Source organism: Pelecanus crispus, chromosome 5 (assembly GCF_030463565.1).
Source record: "Pelecanus crispus isolate bPelCri1 chromosome 5, bPelCri1.pri, whole genome shotgun sequence".
Taxonomy (NCBI): Eukaryota; Metazoa; Chordata; class Aves; order Pelecaniformes; family Pelecanidae; genus Pelecanus; species Pelecanus crispus.
Genome location: NC_134647.1, coordinates 28459669 through 28473247, shown reverse-complemented (window position 1 = coordinate 28473247; position 13579 = coordinate 28459669). Strand labels below are relative to the sequence as shown.

General features: G+C 38.6%; 1 protein-coding gene across 2 annotated transcripts in view; it reads left to right on the top strand.

Moving 5' to 3' along the window:
- The window catches only part of PDE1A (phosphodiesterase 1A), a 223123-nt gene extending 210101 nt beyond the window's left edge, over positions 1–13022 (top strand). For both annotated transcript variants that reach the window (XM_075710144.1, XM_075710145.1), the window contains exons 15-16: positions 4939–5214; positions 12946–13022. In XM_075710144.1, the coding sequence (XP_075566259.1) occupies positions 4939–5214; positions 12946–13022 (353 nt within the window). The remainder of the gene's footprint in view (positions 1–4938; positions 5215–12945) is intronic.
- Positions 13023–13579: the final 557 nt, after the last annotated feature.

The window sequence follows — 13579 nt, the reverse complement described above, 5'->3', positions numbered from 1 at the left end:
ACCTCTAACAGACCAGTTAGGAGAAGCCATTTGTTTTACAGATGAACTCACACAAATTTTGCTGAATAACACTTGGGTTCTTGTAAAGAAAACAATACCAAACCGTTGAAAATGTGTAAACAGGCCTGGCTCCAGGCACTTTTACCAAGTTAAAACAGAGAAAGCAAAACCAGTAGCAACAATAACACATACCCTGAGTTCACTGCACTGCACGACACACTTCTGCCTTTATCTGAATGGATATGATAAACCTTAAGATGCTCAGTGCCTAACTGACCTCCCCAAAAAAAGAGAGGCGTTTTCTAAAGGGCCAAGAACGTTGTTTAATCTTATTAAACTTATTCATAAGATTCTTATTAAATATTGTCAATGTTGCAAATGCCAAGTTACACTGTTCATTTAACGTACCCCATTTCTATCTCCAGCTGTCCATGGCAATGTGTGCCCATAGGGGAGGAGAAACTTGCTCTTCCCAGCAGCCCAGTGCAGGGTGAGGGGCAGCAGCCTTGCCTGCTGCTCTCAGAGGGTCCTGGCAGTTCGTGGCTGGATGGAGGCAGAGGCTCTGCTGCAGTATTTACTACAATTCTTACTGTCCAGCACTGGGGATCAAACATGACGCCAGCTCTGCTTCTCTTACATTAGTAGTATTAACTTAGCAGAGCCTTGCTTGAATTTTAGTTATTCAGTCAATGTCCCAGTCTCAGCCTCTTTTAAAGACTGCTAAATATTTCTGTTTCATCAGAGTGATAGGACAGCAGAAATGATAGAAAATGCTAATTATGATATACAATATAAAGGTCCTATATAATATAGAGTACAATTATTAGCGGTTATGGAAAGCAGAAATCTGTATTTTTCCAGCACGTATAGCATATTCCACAAGTGGCTGATGTACCATAAGAATCTAGTATTTTTCATCTTTTTGGCAGTGGATTTCATGGGGATTGAAGCTAAATGGGGCAAAGCAAGTCAGAACATAGACTCAGACATCCAGCAGATGAGAGACTTAATACCAAGAAAAAGGATTGGGGGTCTTAATGAAAGTTGTGATATCATCATAGAGGATTCTGTACTTGAGGCTTCTCAGTCTCAGTCACAACTACCAGCCACTCCACCTGGTTTCCCTGCACAAACTCCTCTGAAGTGGACATGATACTTTTCTTCAAGCTTATTTAACTGAGAGTGACTTTGAAATTTTATCACCATGGAATGGTAATCACAGATATGATTGTCAGCATAAAAAGACTAATGTTTAGCCATAGTTTTAACTCCACAGATTTTAAAATTCCACAGTATTTTTCATACTTAGAAAAGAGTGTCTTTTTCTCATATATTCTTTTCTACTGACTTCTGGAATAAATAGTATCACACCAGTTTAAATGCAGTAGGTATGACATTTAACTGGTATGTTACCAGGTGTAACTTGGTGCAGAGATATTCCATTTCAAAGCTACATCCATCAGATGTGCATAGACCTGAGTTAGAGTTTGCCTGTGTTTTAGACATCCTTAAAGAGATATGCTTGAGATCATCTCAAAGGCAGTCATAGAAATAAGAGACCAGCATGACAAGTTAAGAACAGACCATCAGCGTTGTTCTGATTAAACTGTTAATCTTCATTTGCCAGTTTAAGTTTGGTAGGGAGTGAAGGAAAGCAATTTTAAGTTTAGATATTCAGCTTTATGAACTAAAAACAATAACGGGTTTTGCCTATGTGAATATACTGAGACATCTTATACGAGAATAAAGTGGTCAGCCACCTAGTTACACCAAGACAAATCTGAATTCTGGTTAGCATTTGTCACGAATGCAGGTCTGTGAATACTGCTGATTATGTCAATTCACTATGAATGAGTGACTTTACACTGTTTGATTTAGTAACAGTTAGAATTTACTTGTAGCAAATTGCAGAATTTAATTATAATATTTTCAATAGCACTCAATCATCAATGATTAATAAAGTGATTAGACAAAATTGATCAAAACAGTGACTTAGTTACAGATTCGAAAATGGCAAGGTTCACTCTATTACTACATAGAAGCACATTAAAAAGAATTAAATCACAACAAGTTAAAATGATTCATAAAAGCATTGCATATATATGGAATAAAGGCGGGGGGGGGGGGGCTCCCGCTGAGTCGCGAGGTTTAGACTAGACCCCCTTGCTTTCTAAACTCCTTCTCAGAGAGGAGCCGAGGTGCGGCTGGGTCTAGTCCTAGTCTCAGACTTGGTCAACGGTTTAGCAGAGTAATGCTATAAGAATAGTACAGCAATATAAAACTCCTTTTAAAATTAAATCATACATCTACAAAACTACTTAAATTGATTCATGCAGGCACACTTACAACTATAAATGCATATATGAAAATAGTATACCGGTTAAAAATTCCCCTCGAGTTCAGTGAAATGCTCACGTCTAATGCCTTGGCATTTCTCAACGGGCGAGAGTACAGTCTCGAGGAGTGAAGAATATCAGCAGCCCAGGCTCCGTTGTCGATCTCCGGCAATGGAGTTCTGGTAGCAGCAGACTTTCGGAGTCTGCTAGTTTTCGCTGACTCTGAGAGACATTTCGATCAGAGGGGGATGCTGCTGCGGCCCGCAGCAGTCCAGGAGAGCTCAAAGAGCCTCACTTAGGACTGCCGTTTATAGGATTGTGAGATGATTGACTTTAATCACCAGTAAATTTCCATCTGAGCCACAATTCGGGTCGGCTTGTTGTTGGAATTCCAGCAGTGATGATACCACCCTGTTTCAAGGCTGTCAGGGGTAGCTGTTTGTTCTCGTTCCCCTCGTTAGCCATAATATGAATGTTGATAAGAACAGAGCCGCTCTCTGCTCCAGCCATGTAGGAGTATCTGGTACAATTAAGGGGCGCTTAACTGACCAACTCTCTACACAAAAGCTGCGGCCTGGAATTCCTGAGATTGTAAAGCAGACTAAGTAAAGGGGAAAAACAGAACAGAAAAGAAACAGGGCGGGGGGGGGGATGTACCACCACAGTATTGTCCTAAAACACCATTCTGTGAGAAAAATACTGCCTGTTCTTACCAGCTTTCAGGTTAAAAAAGCCACCTTTTGTAGTGTGAGCTAAGTTAATATTACAGTTTTATGTGCGATTATAGTTCAGCTTTGCTTTCCTCAACTTACGGATGCATCTGAACAACATCTGAAATATTTTATCTTGGAATTTGCTTGGCTTTTTTATAAAGTTAAGGAAAAATGCTTGTAGGTCTGCCATATGGCGGCAAATATGGCACGTAAAGCAGTTTCTTGGGACAAAAGCCTTAGGTAGGTAGATTATACCATGAGTGACAGATGCTTTAATTAACATATCTGGATTGAACATCACATTTGCTTCAAGTTGCATATACATATTTCTTAATGTCTTTAGCCCAGCCACTTCTTTGTAAGAGCTGCATTGAAGGCTACAGAAAAAAAAGAGTACCTGTCCAAGTTTCAGAACATTTGGAGTCCAAAACAAGCAGGTCTCTAAAGTTTGTAAAAAAAAAAATAGCTTAACAATTTAGAAATTGCTCAAATTTGAAAGTTCTTGATTTTTTTAAAAGTATGACAGGAAGTATAAGAACTGACAAAAGAAGGAAATTATTTAACTATTCCATGCTTCTGCACATCAGTTCAGGTTTGGAGGTGTTCCTTTCCATCCCATTTCACAGGCCAAATTGTACTTGAGGGGGAACTTTCTTTGGATTCAGAAAAGTGAGGTGACGAAGATGCCAAATGCTGACTGTGGTAGAAATGTGATTACAGACTGGGCTATCTTTCAGTTGTCATATGCAATCACTTTTGGTCTGGATTTGGACTGGTCACTCACAACCAGAGTCTCTGGGAGCTGCCAGTTGAACTCAATAAATACCTCAGTGCTTGGTTTCCTTCCTTAACACAGTGTGTACAGCCAAGTCAGAAATTTTGTGCAACATCATGCAGCTATTTTGTGGAGGTGGTGTTCAAACTGCAATGCTTTCACTTTTTAAATTGACAGTGTTGTGTATCTTCTATAGTAGTATACAGATTCTAAAATCTGAATTTACAAAACTGAGATTCTAATAGCAAGAGAAATAGGCCCTCCATGAAGATGGTACAGTTATTTTTTATCAGACTTTTCACCCTCCATCACAAGTTTTCCACTCTCTGTTTTCTTCATCTTCTAATTCCTCCTGGTACCACCTCTCTGTGCTACTCTGTTCTGTCTCCTTTTACTCTGGGTCATTTCATTTGTACTGTTCTCCGAGTCTCCCCAGTAGAGCAAGGAATAGAGCCTTCCACAAACATTATTTCTCCTGTAGCTGCTGTCCCCTGAAGCACAATTTCCCCTGTGTTTTTTCCTTCCCATCCTGTATGTGCCAGTAGCTATAATGGCAGCAGTACTGGATTGCATGTGCATAACCCTCTATAACTTGTTCCAGCTGAAGCTCTGTATTAGCTGGCATTTTGGACTTTTCGCGGCTGACAGGCCAGCTTCCTTCAGGGCTTCCCTTCAGTTCTGACGCCTCCCCCACCCCCAGCAAGGTGCTCCCCTCCATGCCCTTTCTCTGTTGCAGAACTGATGAGCTCTGCTCCTCCAAGTCCTGTGGTGGTAAACACCACTGCTGAGGGACGTGCCTGCAGCATGGGGTCCTCCTGCTCCCATCCTTCAGCTTACAGTGCGTCTGATGATGCTCCTTGCTCTGTACTATGGCCAAAAAAAAGAGGTGCAAATTAGAGATCAAACCAGAAAGCAGGCCACTACAGTTCAGTTGCAGTAGTGTAATCAGGAGCAGAATCTGACCCATATTAAACAGACAAGTGCACACGTCCTCGTGCAGAAAGTCGATGTTCACAATGTTCCCATGTGCAGCTCTATCAGTCACTACTCTGAAATCAAACAATTATGGCATATCCTTCTTATCTAATTCACATATTTTGTTCCCTCTTTGTAGAAGAACTTGTGAAAAATGTTGGTGAACAGGAAAAAGACCAAAGCAGAAATTCCACAGATGCACAGTTACAGGAAGAGACAACAAGGAGACAAAATGAGAGTAGTCAGGGAAGCGATGGTACAACCTGTCCTCCCAGATCCATCGTCCTACAAGTAGGCTCTTTCGACACTCCTCTGAGTGATGAATCCAACTCAGAAAAATGCACTAACTCTGATCCGAACCAGAAAGATCTCACCGATACCCAGCAAGAAACACAGAATACAGACCCACTGAATGGTAATGCTTCATCTCAGAGCACCAGTCAATCTAATGAAGCTGTCCAGGGTGAAGCTGCAGCAGTGTCTGGTATCTCCCTGTCAAACATCGACAGTAATGTAAAATATCAAAATAAGGCGTTGTACAAGCCATCAGTGTAAGACAGTTTCTTCAGGCATGTGTAGAAACAGTAGTGTCCTAAAACCATCAAATAAAAACTGTTTGATTTAAACAAATACCATCTTCTTGCTATTACCTATTTGGTATCTAGTAGAAAATTTTTTACATAAAATACCAAGACCTTTAGGTGAACTGGAAGAATGATTTTAAAGTAATTTAAAGATGCATATTTGCAATTAAAAATAGCAGTTTGTTATTGGAGAATGAGGTAAACTTTCAAAACAGAACTATCTAACATCTTCTCTTCAAATAGGTAATTATTCTTATGCTATTAAAATGCACCTCCCTTAGTTTAGGCACCTAATGTGATTATTATTTTGTATACCTCATTGTTTGTACTAAATGTAATGTGAATTTTAGAGTTAACTTCAAGTAGATGGAATTTGCTAACTGTAGTAGGCATGGGACTGTGTCATTCTCTTAATCAGAAACATCAGTCTCCTGACAGTAGTTTGCAGGACAAGCAGAGCAGCCAGAAAATCCCTATAATGTCAAAATATTTTTTTAGAATGTGTTTTATCATAAGTTGACTATGATTTAGTATCTGGTGACTGTAAGACAGTATCGAGGGCAAGATGCCCAAGCAATAGGAATAGATCTTATCAAAGTAAGAGAAAGACACCGTGCATTTTCATTTTATTTTCTGAATTTGCTTATTGTTAGAATAAGCTTTGAGGTATTAGGGTAATAAGAATAATCAAGGCATATAATGACACTTTTTTCCTCACTTCTAATTAAAATGCAAAAGTCATTTATGCTTCTATGACAGCGAGCCTTGCAATAATGTGCCAGAAGCATGGCATTGTCTGAGCAACAACACACATGCTTATAAGGCTTAGCTTAGACATAAGTATATGACTTGGCATATTTCTCAAAAATGCTTTTTATGGAGAACTCCCACTTATTCTAGAGTTCCACATTCCAGTGCTCCATGCTTTTATTGTTGACAGGTTTTTTCCATCAGAAATAACAGATGGTTAATTTAGGGTCCTAAATCAAAATATTTACACTAAAATTAATTTCACGGCATTTGAAGTTGTCTAATAATTGACATTTTTGTCTTTTGACATGTATTTTTTGCACCAATTTTTGTATTAAAGCCCAACTTGAAATTTAAGTACCTTAGAAACGTTTCCCATCTCCTGGATGAGGAACACAGTAGGAAAAGCTGTATCTTTTATCTTTCAAACTATGCAGAAGGCAGTTGTGGTGTAGCTGTCCTTGGGGGTCTTTAGATGGCTGAACAACAAAAATGCTGTTTGAGAGGTCAGATACAACCTAGCATGCAGTTAGTACACTCTGTTGCCTTGTCAATCTTTACATTCCACCTCTCCTATGAGAACAGAGATTTCTTATTTTAGAGAAAGCTAATCTCATTCATTTTCTAAGGCAGGGAATTTTCTACAGAATGCCTTGTATTCTAACACTTCAAACTGCAAAATTCATGAAAAAGGTAGGAAGTGATTGAGTTTGTAATAGTTTATTTCCAAAGACAAACACGATCTGGAAACTATTTTTTTCTTGAAGATGATAAAAAAGATTTAATAACATGAATTCCACCAGTCCAAGGATGTTCCTTCACGAGAGATGGCAATATTCAAAAAGACTTCAGATAAATAATGAACTAGAAATAAGAGATTGATTTAATTATTTGGTGGAAATAAATAGTATTGGTAAGGTTCTGAACTAAAAGCCAGAGCTCATATGAGGACATTGCTCACCTCTTGCATCAGTAAAGAGGCAGTGGTACTTAAACCATGGACTAATAACAAGTAATGGAAAAAGGGGAGATACAGCAGGAGACATAACTCCATCAAGTGATTAATCACACAGTAGGAGAAGCAGCAAATTATTTTTAAGGCAACTCCAGAGGCTGAGCGATGAGTGAATACTCCCTTACTGGGATTGCCCAATTTACATCTGAGCCGTTGTAGGTTTTGCAGCACACATCTCAGTTGCTGCTGACTGCCATGGAAAGTTTTGGTACAGAAATACAGGTTTCTCTACTGAAACTAAACATCTATGCCTGAAAATCTTAAACTGCTGTATAAAGCTCTTTGGAAGTGAAATGGAACTGAAAGTATTTTTCTCCAAACCCTCCTTTACTACAAGCTGTGCCTTTCCCTGCTGGCAAGAGTGTGTAAAAAGTAGAGGCTACTGCTCACTCCATTGATCAAGCTCATGTCCAGCCATTGTAAGATTCTGTTCTGAACAGGTCTTCAAATTAGTTTGAAAACTATTCATCTGATACACTTTGTAAACAAATGTAGTCATCAATTCTTGGTGTTGTCATGGGTCACAGGAAATGATATTGTCAAAATGCTGTTGTCATTGGAAATTCAGAGAATTTATGCGTTCCCAATTCTTCGGATCTTGCATTCTAGAATAGTGACTTTTCACCTATTTAGACCTGTGAATCCTTAAAATTTTTCCAGTGGAAATGTGCATCCCTGGTCAGCCAACTTAAGCCTACAGAAAATAAGTTTGCATTTCTTTTAGTCTCATGAACCTTTCATGGATCTCCTTATAAGTAATTTGTAGTCCTTCAAGTCAGAAAACCACAAGATGAAGCTGAATTTCTGATTTACACTATCACAAATTTTTAGTAGAGTGCTACTATGTGTAGAATAAAGATATTGGTTAAGTGTTATTTTTAAAGGCAACTGATATTAAAAGGCATTTTTAGTTGTCATTTTATGTGAAACTTCTGTTCACTGCGGTATGTTGAATTTACTCTTACCCATCTCCTTCAGTGATTATTTGTGTTCATTTTCCAGCATAGATACGCAGGTAAATGGGGAGTTTGGTGAACATTTTGCCTGGTTTCTGTAGCATATTAATGTCAGAGTCCAATACTCTCTGACCAGGTTCTTTTAGATATTGCACACATGAAAGATGTAATATTTAATATCAAATTTACTTATTTGAAGGTAGTTCATGTTACATGGAATTTCTGATTTAGCAGAGTGATACACAGTATACTGAAAGCACACTACAAATGTAAGTTACACTTAGCAAAATAGAGCAATTGCAACACCCAGCTCAATGACAATGGCGATGTGAGTCCCATTACCAGTCTCTAGAATATGTTCACTGACATGATGCTGGGTGTCACCAGTAAGGCATACACGGGTTGAAGCCAGCTCAAGCCCATTGCTCTCTTCAAAATTCTTTGGCTAGTTGCTTAGTTTTTATACTCTATATTGGGCTAGGCCATGTATGGCCTCTATGCTGGCCTGGCTAACTCAGGGCGACAATCACACCCTTCTAACGAACTCAGGGAGAAACATCTACACCACTGTTTGATCCCCTCAACTGTGATATAGTCAGTGGATCCACTCAACTGACATAAGTGCTTATCTAAACCAAAGGCCACCCTCTGCTCCCCTTTGTGTTGAGATACAGCTTTCTTTGCAAGAGCTCTGGTCAGACACCCCTTTAACCCATTTATCTCCTGAGCTTGATGGGCACGTCCCCCTTGCCCATCTCTATTGAGCCTTCTTCCATTGTAGGGGTTTATTGGTCAGTCACAATATCATTTACATTCTGATTTTATGTCATTAATTAGTTGGATTTATACTTTAATAACATTTCATTCTTGCATTTTCCCTATTTTCCCAGGATTTAAATGTCATAGAGAAGTATTTTGAATATTTTAGGGTCTTTTGAAATAATTTACAGAGGGACTGTGGCATCATATTCTTAAAACTTTCTTTTCTAAGGACAGACCAGCCATGTTACTATATAGTGAGAAATCTCTATGTATTATTTAAATACTATAATCTTTTAAGTCAGCACTGACCCTTTCACAGAACTTCATGCTTCTAATAAACCACAGAGACCTAATATTAATTTCTCAACTATGTCATAGATGATATAAATAAATGACATACATGGTGGGCTTTTTCTGTGCCTGCCAGTTAAAAATGTATACTGCAGGTATTTACGTAACTGTAATGTGCAGGGGCTGGGGCAGCAGACTTTCTACAGACACATGGTGAGACTCGGTCCTGACTCTTTGAGATTAAATGAATTAATATTGGGTTTCAGCAGCAGCAGCTTTAAGTACCTCTGCAGAGGTTGTGCCCCCATGTTAAAGATAACTGAAAAGAAAAGCAATACAGGCATTGAGTATTGGAATAGTCTGTAATATTCAATATGAAAAGGAAAACTCAGGCTAAAGTGTTTCACATTTCTCTCTCACAGTGGTGAAATGATTTAATATCATTCTAAATGGAGGGAATTGCATTAAACTGTCACTGTTGTCGAAATGTAGATACTTAGTGTTTCTGCAAGATTTTTCATTGCTGCAGTGTGTAGAAGCCTCATAACTACAAATAGCACAGCAGTCGCTGTTTTCTCTTCTCACTCCCCCCTCCTTTTTCTCTATATAAGCAGTGTTTGAGATGGTCAAGAGCGAGTGTGTTGTGTATGATGCAGTAGCACTCAGCACAGAAGGGAGATATAGCACAGGTAGCATCCCCACTTTTCACTTTTGCACCTCTGTTGATGGCCAGCAGATCCAGACAGGACTCTAACCAAAGTCAGATATTTTCAATGGAATGTCACTTCAAGCAAGTAGAAGGTAGCATACACATGACCTTACATTTTTTCCCTGCTTCCCATATTAGAGTTATTTGAGTATTCTAAGCAGCACTATACATCTATCAGGACATTATTAGCACTCTCCATGCTAGATTTTTCTACCTCTGTACTGGGGACGGGGGGTAGAAAGCTATAGCGATGTCCAGAGTGCTGGCTGATTCTCAGGGTGGAGAAGTAAGCACCTATGGGCGCTGGGGCTGGGATAATGAAATAGAAAGTAAAAAGAAATGCAACATAGTTACTCAGATTGAAATTTCAGATGTTAGCTGTCATTTTTCTGTCTTTATAAAAAGCAGAAATCTCAGTTTGGTTTTCTGTGAGTAAGCGATTGAATTATAAGAGATGGGGAACACAGAGGAGGATGATCTATCTGCATTCTTGGGAACTGTCACTGAATGTTTGGATGTACTATGATGAGGTGGTTCCCCATTAAAAAAAGAAAAAAGGGACTGTTTTCCTCTCCTTGTATCACATCTCTTTCTAGGTGTAGTTCTTGTAGATTATCGTGTTTTATTAACAGGAGTATCTCTGCCCTGTGTGCTGGTCAGTGCGAAGGGAGAACCGGAGGGTCGCTATTAGAAGAATTCCAGTTGTGACTGAATGTCATTTTTCTCCATAATACTGTTGTCCTTTCCATCATCTCACTTTCATTTAATTGAATGTTACAAGGTTAAGTGGAACTATTATAAGGTGATTTTTTTTTAAGTGATGATTTTCCTTTTCTCCTGAGTGATTTATTAATTAGAACATTAATTTTAAAAGCTGCTTATGTTTAATTAAACAACTCCATGTTTCAATGATTTATAAATGCTAATTGGCACTCTTTTAACTTTTCACTCATTATGATAGCCACATTAATCCTTAATATCAAAATGTAAAGGAGAGAATAAATCTGCGATAAAACAGATTATCAGTAACTTCACTATATGACAGTAGAGGACTACCCAGTCACATCGAGTTATACAAAGCATTCAACGTCATCAGCAGTCAGAAACTGAAAGCCTCTGGAGGATAAGCAGGTTAAATAGCAGTGGACAGATCCACATCAACAACATGCCAGTTTGATTTATGGTAATGCAAGTGGCATCAAAGAATCATCCATGCCATGCAAATGCTAGTGACCGTTCCGAGCCGCGGTGGCCCTGTGGTGCTCAGCCTCATGTGGAACCCTTTGCATGGATACGCAAAGCGGGCGCAGGTTGCTGTGGTGCCTGGCTCATTAGCATTCCTTGTGCACGCTGTGTGGCTCAACAGAGGAACAGTAGGTTGGGATCCTCGTACTAAGGGAAGGTATCCGTGTTCATGCGTGGCATGAGGATGGAGGGAATGTTATATTAAAAGAGCAAACAACGTGTTTATAAAAAGGATAGGGATTGTAAGATAACAGCCATTAGCAACCATTCATAGGGCAGAATTTATGACATAAAAAAGCTGATGCATTGACAGGAAGAAAGTTATGTATGGTTTAGAAGTTAACATTTAGTTTTTATGAAAATTAAAGACACAGTTTTTGTTTTAAGTCCTCCACAAACCACTCCTAAACCTCGACTAACCACTCAACATCAAGTATAAAATTTAAATATGTAGATCAACAGATTTTACTTTCATACCCCTCCCTACCCCCTTTTCTGTTTTTATGGATAATAATAAAGAGTTTTACTAAATCCCTCCAAAAACAACTGCAGGCTGAAGGATCTACAGAAATTCTTGTTCTAATTCATGTTAGTCCAACTTTGAAACTTTAAAACTCTTTGGAGAACTGGTTGTCTACATTCCACCCACACTAAACTTATATAAAATAAGGGGGTGGGGAAGAGTGCTGCTTGGGAGAATATGGCCCACCTGCTGGTGGCCACATTACAGACTGGGCAGTGCTCACTCTGCCACCGTTCATGGAAATGAGACATGGGTAAAATCAGTAGCAATTCTCACTTGTTTACAGCGATGCCATGGTGAATTCATAGCTATTAATTTTCTTCTTTCCTCATTCTCATGCGCTCCCTTTCCTCTCTTCCCTTTCTCTTTTCTGAACTGAGAGCCTCTTCTTCAACTTCAACTCGCCGTCTTTCAATTTTCCTTTCAGGTCACACATCATCTGCTTTCCCTTTCAGCTGCTTGTACCTTTGTTTTCTACCTTTCAAAAATCTTCCCCTGCCTATGTTTTTATTTTTATAACTTTCATGCTTCTCCCAGCTCATCTTCTCTGCTTTGAGGCTTCTGTGCTTTTTCTTTTTCACATTTTCAGTTCAGCATTATTAATCATTAGTGGGATCACTCAGTCAACTGGTTAAAAATGAGAAGTTACTATACCGTTAGTAAATAACACTGTAAGTTTTCTACATTCTCCCCATGCCTACTATCTCAGTTTATAATTTCCTCAGCTGTATTCATTCAAAATTACTGAAGGAATAGTTTAAGCAGCAGCTTAATATTATGATTGGAGGTTTGAAATTCATGTTGTATCACTTCGAAAACTGCTTGTGTCACTCGGTGTCATTTCTCCTATCTGACTGAATTAATTGAATTCTTAGAACTTGGCACTGGCATCTTTCATTATCTGAGAGAAGCTTACTCCCAATTTGAAAGCCTACATTAAAGAGGATTTAAACAGCACTTTGCTGCAGAGGGTGATTTTTGACTTTCAGTAAGTTGGAAGATAAAATAAACCAAACCCAAACCCACTTTATTAACACTTACTCATGTAAATGTCTTCATATTTTTGTTTCATTATGTGATCTGTTGCTTTCATTCTATCTTTTGCCTTATGGGTAAACTATAATGCTTAGTTAATTCCATCCTATACTTACTCTGGTGAGAAAGCAATTAAAGCAAGCAGTGCCTGAAACTTCATTTTAACCTTAAAAAAGTCAGGGAGAAAAAGTTCCTGTCTGTCTAGGGTTGCACAGATTCTCTTAACTTGGTTAACTTCCTCACTCAGGTTCCCAATCACATTTGTTTATCTTCCAGGTGAGCCTAAACACTGTAAGAAGTCAGAAGATATAATAAAAGCCACTGAGCAGAAAGAAGCACTGATACAGAACTAGATTTGCGATTTCTTAAAAGCTTCTGACATTTCAGGCACGACAGGTAATTTTGTCATTTCTTTCTTATAATGGGGAGAGTTTTATACCATAAAGACTCACTTACTGCTATTATTATCCTCTTTGTTCCATTCCATTGTGGTTTTATTACAAAAGTTTTAAATGGGCACACGGTAAACCCCACTTCCTATGTCCCCTTAAAAGCCATTCAATATACAGAAGGGAAAAACAATACTTTTACATCTCTGAATCCTTAATGTCAGACTAAATGGTCATACAATAAACCATCCTCAATTCAAGTATATTAAATACTGGAAATAATATTATTAAAAATCTGTTGCTTATGAATTTTCATTTGACCTCTGTTGCAGGAGAAAAGAAGAACTCTAGCTATTCCTACCCCGTGCTCTCAGAAGCTGTTATCTGTCAACTTGTTCTTGGTTCATCCTGTTTCTGTGGAGAGTGATTGGACAAAATGGTTAAAAGCATAAAATGTAAAACCCTGAGCTGGGAACTCAAGGCACTTAACAAGTCGCAAGATTTCAGTTGTACTTGTTGTT